The 14,285-nt window shown below is 36.3% G+C and overlaps 1 protein-coding gene across 3 annotated transcripts in view; it reads right to left on the bottom strand.

Annotated features, from left to right (window-relative positions):
• Nucleotides 1-14,285, bottom strand: part of PCSK5 (proprotein convertase subtilisin/kexin type 5) — a 151,806-nt gene that overhangs the window by 53,882 nt on the left and 83,639 nt on the right. For all 3 annotated transcript variants that reach the window (XM_053466780.1, XM_053466788.1, XM_053466794.1), the window contains exons 11-13: nt 9,800-9,917; nt 9,035-9,223; nt 2,134-2,270 (exon numbers count right to left, since the gene is read on the bottom strand). In XM_053466780.1, the coding sequence (XP_053322755.1) occupies nt 2,134-2,270; nt 9,035-9,223; nt 9,800-9,917 (444 nt within the window). The remainder of the gene's footprint in view (nt 1-2,133; nt 2,271-9,034; nt 9,224-9,799; nt 9,918-14,285) is intronic.

Below are 14,285 nucleotides of genomic sequence, written 5' to 3'. Positions count from 1 at the left end.
TGTCCACAACAGCTGCAATAGAGTTGGCTTTCCAGAATAAAAATCCTTATCCATAAATGAACCAATAATCTCTCTGGGGTGTTGGGAAAAAAATCATGTTTTGTATGAAAATGCCACATTGAATTATTGAAAAATAAACATTAGTAAAACATTAAGGATTCAAGCTAAGTGTATTAAGTTAATAGGAATCAACACTGGCCTTAATTCAATTTATATTAAAATAACTTTGCCTAAAGAAATTAACTTTGCAAAGCAAAAGGTGAAATGTTCTTTCTGGAGTCAACTGAAAGGTATAATGTCATTAAAACTATTCTACCACAGTAATAAACGCTGCTCTAAATTGACTTAGCAGATGCAAGATGAATGAAAATATAAACGGTAGACCACTGCTAAAGGCAAAATTAGATAGTACTTTCTAGTTAAATATTCCTTTAAATTGGACATAAAATGATAAAAATATATAACCCAATAAACAATCTTTCATCATCTGTATACTTTTATAATCCATCTTCGTAAATGGAGCTAAAAAAGAGCAATTTTTTACTCAAAAGTGATGAATTTCTGAAATAAATTGCAGATGACTCTGATTAAATGTTGTATATTAAGGTGTGTTGCAACTTTAAGATGTTTTGACTTTAAATATACATTTTCTGGGCAATAATCAGCAGCAATTAAACCCTTATATCAAACACAGTGAAACAACTTATTTTAACTGAGGACTGTTCAGTTCATAAGAAAAATTTAAAAAGGAATAATGGAAAATTTTGAGTAAAACATTTCCTTACAATAATGAAGGTATAAACGTCAATTTCTGCAGTTTGCCCTAACATGACAAAAACGAAAACAGTTTTGGTAATGCGCTTTCCTTGAATGCTCTAATTAACGGTAGTTTATCAGGCCACGATCAAAAGATAACAAGCAGAAATAGCAGCCAAATACCACAGTTTATTAAGAAAATACCAACTTTCATGCCACTTCATTTTAACAGGGCAAAGGTTATCCAAACTGCATGTAAACAAACGGAAAACTGTTTCCACAAGAGGCCTAAATGCTTTTTGTAAATGTTTTATTTCCAGATAAAATCTGGCCCAGTGGAATTAAATGTTCCCTACCTATAAAATATTCCAGAAATCTGTTATTTTCTCTATCAGCTAGTGGTTCAAAGGTTATTATAATAATGATATCTGTGACTTTCTGTTAACAAAGTAGTAAAAGTTTTCTGAACGGTTTATTTAGAATATGAAAGAGGTTCTGTTGGTATTAGAGCGGAATTAAGCTTTCATGTTTGGGGCAAAAAAAAGTACATAAAGCAGGCTTTCAGGAGAAGTAAAACCAATTACGGTAAAATATTTTGTAGGCCTCTTGCAACTGGAAAAGTCAAGGATACTTCTTTTGCCGGCCAAGGTCTCTCTTAAAATTGATCACATAAACATTCATTGTTGAAAGAACACAGGATCAATACATTTGATAGCTTTAACATTTTGTGTTACTAATGCTTCCAAACAGAGTCTATCCCTTCTATTACCAATGATTGAGCTGCCACAAGATGCAGGCCTTAAAAAAGAAAATGCTCCCACAAGCCCCAAAAAGTGATTTTATGTCAATAAAAAAAGGGAAAAGTGGAGCATTTGCCAAAAAATAATAACCCCCCCCCCAAATAATGATTATGTAATTAGTTTGATTTGGTACTACTTTTTATGAGCAAAGAAAGAGTGATGAGAAAATGTCCTATAGCGGATGTTCTGTATTCACCAGAATATACTTGCAAAATACTATGTTTTCTGTATGACTATTTTCCATTTTACTACTAGTACAGTTTAATGGTTGAATACATACAGTACCATCAAGGGATGCTATTTTATGAATGGTACCTTTTTGTGTACATCACTCTGGTTCCTCTGGTGAGTTAGTGTTAATAGTGTTCATGTTTGACAAAAACACTTCTGTCTTTACTAATAATGTTTTATATTTTTACATACAGTACCACTGCATTTTGATAAATCTAAACCAACTGGGTACTATTTATATAACACATACAACTGTATAAATGTCTTATTAAAATGCGAGATTAGGTTCCCTTTAGGTTATAAACGTGTTTTGGTCTTACACGGCATTATTTTGGCAAACACTTACCTGGTGTTTTGAAGTTCCTTAGTTGGGATGGGGTGTCATAAATCTCCAGTATCCAATCCCCTGATGCCTTTTCTCCCCAGCAGTGAGTCGTCATAAACTCCCAGTTCTTAAACCCCTCCATGGAATGGTCAAACAATCTAGGAAATGTACAGGACAAATTATTCACAGCTGTTGGAGAATACCTAATTTATCAAACCCCGAATTTAATCTTAAAAATGTATAAAACAATCTATATTACATACATTGCATACGACTGATTATTCATTTACTGCAAATAAAATGCAGACCAACCCCCCCACCAACCAACTGTAATAACTACTCAAAACTCAAAGCACAAATCTTACATATAACACATAATCAATAATTTCATTATATCCTGCTTTGCCAAACAACACAAACTGCACATGCATCTAGAAAAAAGCAACTTTTAGTCAAGCTGGCAGTGTATTCCAATAACATTGAGGGTGATTTCCTTACGCAAAAGGCACCGGGTTCACCCCAGTCTGAGCCATCACTCCAGACCCTCTTAGGTCTCATGAACAGTAAGGTTTGAACATTAAAATCTTTATATGGACTACAGGGGAACATACCGTTATGCTTCAAATATGGCCCTCGACAGGTTGTCCCTAAAAAGAATGGATCCTCTGTCAAAGGAACCATATATAAAATGTATCTATGTAATCAGCCTGGTATAACCTGGTACACATTAATTGTTTTACTATTAGATATTAAATGTTCTTTACAGTAAGAACAGTAAAGATGGGGAATTCACTAACCACAGATGTTATGCTATTAAATTTGATAGATGCTGTGATATATGGGCTTGATTTTTTTTTTGGCAAAAAAGGATATAATTAGCTTTTGCTTATTCGTTCAGATATCCATTTGGAATCACGGGAATTTTCTCCCTTTTGAGGCACAATTGGAAATTGCTTCATTTAGGTTTTTTTTTTTTCTTTATTTTTCTGGATCAACAACAAGGTTGAATTTGATAGACTTCTGTTTTTTCTCAACCTAAATTAGAATTTTGCTATGTTATGTTACATGCACAAATCTAATCAATAATAGTATAATACTATTTTTTTAGATTTTTTAACCCCTTCACGACAAAGCCCTTACATGTACGGGCTCACAATGCATTAATGGGTTTTATATAATTGTCTTAAAATGGTTCTTGTCAAGGTGAACATTTTTTTCATTCTCTGAAAAGTGACATTGAAAATGTTAAATGTGACAAGAGGATGACAAGCTAATTATTGGTTAGCAATCCCTTTCTGTCTTCAAATGTCTACAGAAAATCACTTTATCCACTACACAAATAGTGCGCTAACGAGGAAAGAAAACAGTTCATACAATTTTAGAACAAAAAAAAAGCCTTGGCAATGTAAAGTGAGTTATTGTAAGTACCTCCAAAACCAAAGGTATTGTTGTGTGGTTAAAGAACACTGAAAACGTTTGTAAAAGTATGACAATTTTTAGAATTACCTCCCAACTAAAACCTTACACAAAGGTTCCATCAACATCAAATATATCAAAAATATAATCTCACATTAAAGAAGGGTGTGCTAAGGCATCCAGGCGCCTATGGACGGGATCGCACAGCGACATATGTTATGTGACCCCATGGCAGTTCGCATTGAGTGTCTCTTAGTTATGGGGAGAGGAGCAACAGAGAATTGCTGCACCACACATCCTAGACTATCCTCCATCAGTGTGCAAACTGTGCTATAGTTCACCCTCACAGGAACTAAATGGACGTAATCAACATTAATCAAAATTAATAAATAGGTTGAGTTTTTTTGCCACGACATCAGGAAACAACTCAATGTAGTCTTCTTTCTGATTTCTTTGGAAAGCTTGAGTTGAAATTTTCACTTGATTTTAGCTGCTTGGGTAATCATCTGCATTTCTGATTGCTGCTTGTTATTACTACAGTGCTGTGAAAAAGTATTTGTCTCTTCCCGATTTAACACTTAAGTGTTTCAAATAATCAACCTAAATGCAATTTTAAAATGATTACCAGTATTTCAATGTATACAAGGGAAAAAAAAGTATATTTTATATACTGAGTTCTATATTCAATTTTGGGGTTGTTATCTGACAATAGCCAATTGTCAAATAGGATCACCTCATGTTACTTTTTTCCTATGTTTTATTTTTTAATAGAGTTGACCTTTTTAGTCTTGACTTAACCAACAGTACTAGATAAAAAGTTGGATGTTGTTGAAGGTGCCGGCCGAATGAGCATCTCTCAACATTGTTTCTATAAACCTAAGAGTCAGGAAAAAGTAATTAAGTAACACCATCCATAAGATGCAGCTGGCCACATCCATATGTATGTCTGCCAGGCATCATGAAGTCAAACTATACATAAATAAAAATCCAAAAAGGTTTAATTAACACTTAAAGCCCACGGGCACCACCATCAATCCGCAGTTACACATGCACATAATCACAGTGACAGAAATACACTGTGAAAAAGACAAGCTTTGGGCAGGGTACTAATGCTATATTTTCTTTTACACCTGTAGTTATTGGATAATCATGTTTTTATTCCTTTGGACATCTGTTCTCCACAGGGGCTTGTACAAGCTGCCCTGCAGTTTGTGAGCGATGTTAGGAAGCCTATCTGTACGCCAACCAGAGATTTGATTGCTCTCATCAGCAGCATCTTTGTGGAGGGTTTCTACCATATAAGAAGTAGCATCTCAAATTGCTGAAGTGTGTTCTGTCTGAAAAGACAAACAATTACAGATGTGTTCTTCTACTTTGGTGGACGTGCAGAGCAGCATGACTGGTCCTCATTTAGCAGAAAAACTATGGCTTGGTTCCCACCTGTAGGTGAAACGGTATTCACAATACACGATGATATATCATTTACCAAGCAGTATGAATTAAGGGGGACATTTTTTCCAATAATTTGTTTTTTCTTAGCCTTTCATGAATTAAATACATTCAATTGGAACAAAAGACTAACCCTTCGTTCTTGTAAAGAGGAAGTATAATCACTGCTTAATGAATTTCTCCCATTACGTTTAAGTTCCACCAGCTGACAGAGCAGATGTTTCTTTTTCAAGAACACTGGGCATAGGTTTTCAAGATTTAATTCACTTGTAACCATGATGGAATCCAGTGAACTAATTACACTGTGTTTTGATTCTCGAAAGTATTTCTCTGTTAAAAGCAAGTGAGCCACACGACATACAGAAGCCAGTTTCGGCTCATCTGTATTCCAAAACAAAGTAAATAAGTTTATTATTTGATGCATGAACACTAGCTGTCAGTGCAGTTGCTCATTTTGCTAATAACGCCCAAGTACATTTACTTTGCACGAGGTCTTCCTTAATTTCCTCTCATAGCATTTGCATGTGGCCCATGGCTACATCTGGTAATCACGAACCATAATGAAGAACAGATCTTGCGCTAGTCTCAGCTTGCTATAGCTTACATAAAAAAACCCGCTGAGGATGTCATCTCTATGATCTGTGTCTAAAGGCCTGCATAGTTCAAAAACAACAACAAAGAGCAGATGGTAATTGCAAAAACACAATCCCAAGATGCTGTGGAATACAATGGTTTGGCTAAAACTACACTTGGCTAGAGCCGAGTTTTCTTTGCGAAGCTGAAGGGTTTTCTTTATTGAATTATACATAAACATATTACCAAAGCAACTGTAAAAACCAGAATCCATTTTCAATTAGGTATTGAGCTAGGTATCCTTGGCGCAAGCAGTAACCTTGCAAGCACTAAGTTCTGATTTGGTTTTCTGGCAAAGCTGGGTGAGATATACATAAAAATATGCATCTATGGGAGTTACCAGGCTTTTCTGTCAGCTACTGCTGGAAATCTTAATGTAACAACGGCAAGAGTGGAAGTGGGAAGAAACAGGCAGTTTCCAACCACTAACAACGCGCAACATCTAATGTATCGTGAAAAATTTAGTTTTGCCACATTGTGAGCGGTCGTGTGATGTAAATGTGACATATACCGTAGAAACTCAGCAGCATGGCTTTTTTCCTGTGAGTTTCCCCAATGTTCATTACAACTGATTTTTGAAAGAGCTTCTATAAGGAAAAAATAGCTCTATTATTTTTAAATTAAATGTCTTGAAAACAAGTACTAGGACTGACAAACACACAAGATACAGTTTAATTAAATAAATCTAATTAGGGTAAAAGCTGTGACTGAGATGGTTCCCCTTTAGCCATCAACTAAGGTTTTACTAACCCAACTCCAATGGGCAGTTCTAAAAATATTAGAATGCAAGGAACAATAAAGGAAGACATACATAACAATAAACAACAATAGTTATGCCTCTTAAGCTATGGCAGGGTTGTTAAAAGTTGTGTGATAAAATCCAAAATGTGATACTATATATCTAGGTAAATGCCTTGCACTTGTTTAATCAAATTTATATGTGATATTTTGGTATTAAGAATTGTATTTACTCACATAGGTGAAGGGCATACCAGGGCCAGAGACGCTGGGTGAAGTGTTGCTTCTCTAGGTCACGGCCCAAAAGCTCTGTGCCGCAGGAGCAGCATTTAGAAAGGCCCACTCCCCGCTTTTGGCCCTTCCCATATAAATATAAAGCGATTAGAGCTAGGCCGCAAATTTCACAGGTATGGTGATGAGGAGACATGATTAAGCTCTTGTGTTTGAAGTGAAACACTTGTGAAACATTGATTTTGTGTACAATATATAGCTGGGGAATAAATGGGTAGACTATATAGGCCTAATGGCTCCTATCTGCCATCCGTTTCTATGTCGATGTCACACATGATGGCTTCAAACGTAAGCCAGGAAAGCAATAATGCGTATTAGTTTATCTTTTCAATCTTGTAAGAGAAGTCCAGCGATCTGCATTCCACAATTCCCCCGCATTATATGGCACTGGTACATTTTAAGTTTATTCTTTCTCACACATCTGACCGCCAAGAGTGAAGTAATTACTTCTCTGCAACTAGCGCAGCTGAAAATAAGATAAGTACATGTAGCGTCTACCTTCCATGCATACCAATCAGTTGCAGAGGTGAGATGCACAGGGGGACATTTGAAAGCGACAGCTGGAGGGACTGGTTTGTATTACATACACAGTGTTGCTTAATACAGATATGGTATATTTTATTTCTACCGTATTAGCAGATCTCATTGTCATGGTTAATACTTCTGCCTAGATTAAGATACAAATGTTGCCTGGACATGTTTTTTAAATATAAAAAAAGATGAGACCAATACATATCTTTATGCAACAAAAACAAACCCGTGAACTAAGGTGAACAAAAGATCCCTTTCAATGGGAAAGTTAAAAAACATGCAGGGCAACAATGATTTTTAAATCATTAGCGCAGCTCATATTTTACATAAAGGGATTAAATAGAAATCTGCTGAGCTATGAAACAGTAACTACACTTTTAGGATGTACACTTAATGGCAGGGTTTTTCAAAATTAGGGTTGAAATTCCTCTAATTGGTTGCAGTCATCAAAAAGCAGGCCAAAAGTTACCTGCCCTTCAGCACACGAATAGGTTTGTGAGTGTGTTACTACACAGGGCCGGCCCAAGACATAATGCCGCCTGGGGCGAAGTTTAAAATGCTACCCCCCCCCCCGCCGACCTTGTCATTATCTATCCTCCCTCCCTATTATCTACCCGACCCCCCCCATTTGTACGTCACTTACCTTTCAGCAGTCCTGCGGCGAGTCTCCCTGCTCTGCCACGGTGCGCGCTGCTTTACTGCTGAGCACCGGAAATGACATCATCTTCCGTCGCTCGGCATTACAAGGCGGCACCGAGACCGAGCTAGAGGGCTCACAGAGGAGAGAGAGGGGCGCCGAGCGGGTACTGACAGCCCCTCTCCTCCGCTTAAAAAAAAAAAAAGTGCCGTCTGAGGCAATTTCCCCACTCTGCTCCATGGTAGGGCCAGCCCTGTTACTAGAGCATTGAGCCATTGGGAAACTATTGGAAGAACACTCATTTAGGGAATGAGTATTACAAATGGATACTCACGGTATGGATAGAACTGGTACAAAATGAGGATATAATAGGAACAGAAACAGCAAGTTGTTCAGATAAAGGATCAAATGATTTTTACTAAGAGACCCTTGATTTATGTTAATACTATAAATGGTTTTAAAACAAAACATTATTTCCAGGTTTACTGTTGACTATAAAGTTTTCTTACTTGTGACAAAGAAAACGAATGTATCTTAAAGATACCCCTTAAAGTGATGGTTATTACCACCTTGTATACTTGAAAGAGTTATTATGATCAACATAACAGGAACCAGTTTTATTTTGTTTTAAAAAGAGCCAATTAACTAAACTGAATGCTAGGTCAACATCACCACTAATTCGGTGGACTTTTGGAAACACAGTTTGAGAATAACGATGCCTTAGGGCTTATATTTGTGGGAAAATACTTTGCGTTGACTGTATTAGAAAATGCTAGATTTAAACAGAAATTATTACTCTTAAGTATATAGATAACTAAGAAACTTAGAAGTATCAGAGTAATATGTGTCATTTGTTGGTTAATTTGAGAATGCCATCACCTTTAAGTACATGAAACATGATGCTTAACAGAATACATCGCTTACTGTCAATATTCTAGAATACGCAATTACTTTGTAAAGCACATTTCAGCCATAGACTAATTCTGGAGACAGGATTATTTTTACAAAGCATATTGACAACTTGATAACAAAAGTGACCTTATCCTCAGAGCTAAGATGTGAGTTTGTCTGTTCTTCAAACTACCTTTTTACAACACCCTTCCAGAAAGGTATAAACAAAATGATGATTTAACTTGTTACTCATATGGTGTCCTGAAGTCAGTGGGATCTTTGTTTACAACACAAAGCAGAAGATGTAGGCCATTGTATCACCCCGGAAGACCTTACCTGTTAGCCAGCAGCTGGGATCGGGTGCCTGACGGTGAAGTCAGGTAGATTGCAAGGTCCCCACGCCGCGGATGTGTGATAGTGATGCGCACCACAACATGCTCCAAGTAAATCACATGGTGATTAGAGTTGTCTGCACAGCCTGTGGCTTTATAGATGGAACGGACAACATTGTCTGGGCGAATTGTTCTGCAAAGCATCAAATGATGAAAAAAGGTCTATTTGAATCCGTGTTGTCATTAAGATATAAATACATATATTAAAATAATGCTTCAATATTGCTGAATGACTTCTTTAGATATATTTCAGTACTTTTGAATAACTAATATCTATTTATTTTGTTAAGCAGGCCATTCATTTTAATTGGTGTAGTACGAACTCTCCGAAACACAGTTTCCACTGTAGAACTAGGATGTACCTGCAGCTCCTTTTATATGAATTTTGCATAGTTCAGTTTGAAAATAACAAGGACTGTGAATGAGATTGAACCTCGCTGTCTGTATAAGACAGAACACGATTATGTTGCAGGGTCTATAAAATTAATTCTGATTTTGGAGACCCTTCTTAACATCAAAGAGGGGCAGTCTGTGTGATGGGATAAATCCAGGAATAAATTATCACCAATAAACAGTATTTTTGTAATATTAAGTTCACTACCTGCACTTTACGATAGCTCAGGAAGGAAAGGCTATTTAAAGTGTGAACATAAAAAGCTGCATTAAAGAGGCTATTTTAGTTTGTGGCTGAAACCATTAAAAGCATTACTTTATCTGTCTGTCCGTGTTCTCTACACAAATGTGCTGCGTTGGGACAGTCGTCCACTTCTCTGCTTCTATCACCATAGCTTCGGCATCCATCAGACCAAATCCGTAGAGATGGCTCACTGTCAGAGATAAAAAGAAACATGGTTTTCTCCTAAGATCATATCGCCCCTCCTATGCAAGACTTCAATTTCATAAATAACAATCAGGTCCTGGAAATAATAGCTCATTAAGTCACTGCACAAGACAGACACCGAGAAATGTACATCCACGACAAACCTTTTGGAGATTTTACTATAACTAATACATAAAAAGGCAAGACCTATTTTCAGATTGACCAAGCAAGGTGCAACACCATCTGGGTTCTGGGAAACATTTTATTTTCTTTAATTAAATAAAAGGCCTGCACAAAGAGAGCAATATATTCTTGCGTTCTACTGTTGATTGGTCATTGTTATTTCTTTCGGTGGCATACCTCGTGGTAACATAAAAAGGACTAATGTCTGATGTCTAGCATAATCATTATCACTTATTACCAACACTTTCGGGTGTCTAGCATCATTATTATAAACAATTTGAGCATAGTTTGACAGGGTTGTTAGTTTGTTTCGCCCTCTCGCCCAATCAAATTGTGTATTTTAGTCCCAGAATCTTATTACGCAATACAATACTATAAGAAAAGCAGTGAGTCTGCAATCTAAAAGAGGAAACATTTGATGGCTCAACAGAAATAGTTAAGACTTCTAAACATCATTTGGGGCCCTACTTTTGCTTTTGGTGGAGTATTGAGAATTTGGGTGAAGAAACTTGTCTTCTGCCTGCTGTTGTATTACAGATTAATTTACAGATTCATTTAAACTCATGTTACCTTATGTGAAATCCATATATTTTCTAAGTTTATTGTCCCTGCTAATGAGCTGATGATGACAGCTGTTTGATATCCTGCAACAATTCACACCATAGAGAATAACAATAGTTGTGACTTTAATCAACAAGCATAATAGCTTTTAAAATGTGTGAGCTATAACACCAGAGTTTCACAACTACAGCTGGGAGTGCAAAAGGCTTCCACTTCTATTTATGTTACAGAACTGTACTTCTCCAAACTCTAATTTTAGAATTAAAGTGACTTGATACAAGAGGGACAGATCTAAATATGTTTTTTTTTAACCCCTTAATGACAAAGCCCGTACATGTACGGGCTCAAAATGCATTGTTTTCAATGGGTTACGGACCGCCCATTGTCCTTAAGGGGTTAAATAAATTCAATTCAATGGGACGGGGTCTGTTCAATAAGTTCAATGGGACGGGGTCTGTGATAAAGTAAAATACATAATTGTGTGGACATTTAGATATCATAGACTAGACTAGACAGTGAACTATTCTGCAAAACCCCTCCATGACATAAAAGGACACATTCCAAACAAATTCCTCTTTTCTGCATCTGGTAATAGAGATACACAGGTATCTGAAGTTAATCTCTCAAAAATTACATAAAGAATCTGAAAGACAGAATCAGTCTTTGGTCTTAATTGAAATATCAATTAATATTGTAGCAAATAAAAAACACATTTCAACAAAATTTGAAATTCTGTAAGTGTCCTTAAAGAAATAACAGTAAGACATTTTTGTGTAAGTCTTCATAAATGTGTTATATTAAGCCTGTCTTCACTAAATCTTTAAGGGCAGAAGTGCTAAACATCCCTAGTGAGTTTTTGGAGTCCCAGATATTGACAAGGGACAAAAGCTTTTGGTAGCTTGTTTTTGGGTACATACCAGATGTACGAAGCTAGAAGGACACCTGTCAGCTACCTCTGAAAAAGAATAACATCACTGATGCCATCTGCAAGGATGGAAACGTCTCTACAAGTGAAAGTGTCAGGTCTAGTCCACAAAATATTGGTTTTAAATATTCCTTAATTTTTTTTAATACATAAGAGTTGAAAACCAAAGCTCTACTAAAACTAAAAACCCCTGTTTTTTCCATTTATTCAGAATTTTAGGTTCTCTGTAGACGTTCTTCTTGAATCAGTAATGTGTGTTTCTAGTAAAATCAATCCTTTTGTTGAGTCATTTCTGCTGCTGTAAGAAGGGTCATAATTGAATTGAGTTATTCTGCTGTAGACTTCTTTTTCATCATGGTGTAGCATTCTGACAGCAAATGATCTGAGTCAGGAAACTTGTGCCTATTAACTAGTTAAAGTGCTATCTAAGACCAAAAGATGTAAGGCCAGTATCATGTTTTATTCTTGAATAGTTTTCATAATCTCTCCCTGAGCAGCTCAAGGTCAAGAAACCTTACTGATCTTTTTTTTAAAAAAAAAAATACCAGGGCTTAGGAAACAGATTTTTATCACTTTTAGTTTCCTTGGTAACCAGGCATTATTAGATTTTTTTTTTACCATAGAGAGCCACTCACAAGCATGTGGATTTTAGAAAACCCAAAGGATATTTTTTAGTAAAAGTCAACTATAAAAAATATGAATATTCAATTTAGCCCTAGGAAAAATATGCTATACTGTGTTAATCAGCAATCACCACATACCCCTGAGACACAGCTTCGGTGGGGAGAGGTACCATTAGGTTATCTCCTATGTTTGTCCGCATATGAAAGCTAGAGGAAGGGTGCATGGAAGACGTAGTCCCTTTTGTAATGTACCCTGTACATCTCATACTATGATAACAGCTAATTCTTTTTAAGCTGCTCCCTGAAATACAAAGCAGATCCTTTCCTAGAAAGCATGAGCTGTGTTGGCAAACATCTAAGTTTGTTTCAAGGTAGCCTGTGTTGCTGGGTGGATTATAAAAAAGCAATATGAAAACGCAACGTTACCTTTGCTATATGAGCTAAGCATCTCATACCAAGGTGCTGCTTAATTCTGAGCTTTTTATACACATCGTATGTAGGTTGTTATTCTTCCACGGTTGAAGAATGTCTCTCTTTGCTAAGAGAACCATCTGGTAAGTCATAGACTGGATCTGTAGACCTCAGAGCTGGTTTAAGGGGAAAAAATGACTTTGCAGATTTTGCGTTGTCATATGTCACTAACCTTGTCACATGTATTGCCAATACCCACTTGTAACACTAAAACACATTTGTCACTTTTCACAAGATCTATAGGTTACGGCTTCATACACTAAATAAACACATGCCTGGGTTTATAAACTCAATAAAAACTCTGAAATCCACAGTAATGTGTATAATATGGAAATAGGTATCCTAACTCATGATAATTCCTCCCCATGAACTTCTCTGCCATGTTGTGAAGTTGTTGGTTTATTTTGATTGGCTCATCACCCTTGGTAAGAGTGGCTGAATGGAAGAAATAGAGCTTTGGGGCAGGATATTGCCACAGACTGCCACCAAATGAAAAAAGTTAATTGACCAAAAAATAACAGGGTACATGTAGTTTCATATGAATTTGCTAATGTTAAGAGCTTTGATAATGACAGTGCCCCTTTAAGAACACTGATTTTGGTGCTAAGAGAGTTATAGCATCTTCTGCTCAAATATGAGGTTTTGTTACATACCACAGGGCTGATAAGGAAAACCTCAGTTCTTAAGTATTTCTGGAAAGCAGGGTTTATGACCTTCTCACTAGAATATTGAGTTCTATAAATAAAACTAATATTCTGAGCAAATCCTTTGCAATTGTGACAATGCAATTAAACACATAAAAATGAAAACATAATTAGATAAGCGTAATGGCCTCGTACATCATCTAATTTAATTGGAAGCGAGCCATGTGCTTGTGGATGCCTTAACCTGGTCTTTCATTAAGTGGGACTCTGTTCTCTGTGCTATGTGTGTAATGTCAATGATCTTCAGAAATGGGAGTCTTTGGAAAGGTATATTTTTGAAAATGAAGATTAAAGCCTCCGTAGGAATTTTCATCTCTAGCATTTCACTGTTTAGTGTCTGGACAGTAAAAATCTCAAATACTATGTAAAAGTTTACAGCTACACGCATTATACGGAACGTGGGCAATGTGAAGGAAGCAATTTTCAGGAAGATGTTTAATAGGAACCGCTTCTGACACAGAAAAAGAAAAAAGGAAATAGAGCTTTTTTCGAAGGTTACATTGGGTTTTCACTATAAGTGAGCAATTAGTCTAGTAGCGTCTGGGTAGAACCCCGCAGGTTATGTTCTACATAGTAAGATAAGGTCTAAGATGAAGGTCCATTTTCTTCCAGATGCTTCACTAAGAAGATTGTTACTGTGCCCCTCCGCTGTTTGAGTGGCACAGAGCATTAGCCTATATTATTTAAATATTTGACAGCTGATTATTTCTACATGTTCTATCTTCTCTGAAAAGCCCCGTTATTATATAATTCAGTTGCCATTTGTCTTATTCTCTGAAGCCTCTTTCTTATTATAGTAATCACACCACTGCTAAAAATATACCTCCGCTGGTGTGATCTGATGTATTAAATGATGGTAATTAATGAATTATCTGTCCTTGTTAAATTAGAGCTCTCTACAGTAGACT

Source organism: Spea bombifrons, chromosome 1, assembly GCF_027358695.1.
Source record: "Spea bombifrons isolate aSpeBom1 chromosome 1, aSpeBom1.2.pri, whole genome shotgun sequence".
NCBI lineage: Eukaryota > Metazoa > Chordata > Amphibia > Anura > Pelobatidae > Spea > Spea bombifrons.
The sequence above is the reverse complement of the archived record's forward strand: the minus strand, read 5'-3'. Positions and strand labels throughout refer to the sequence as shown.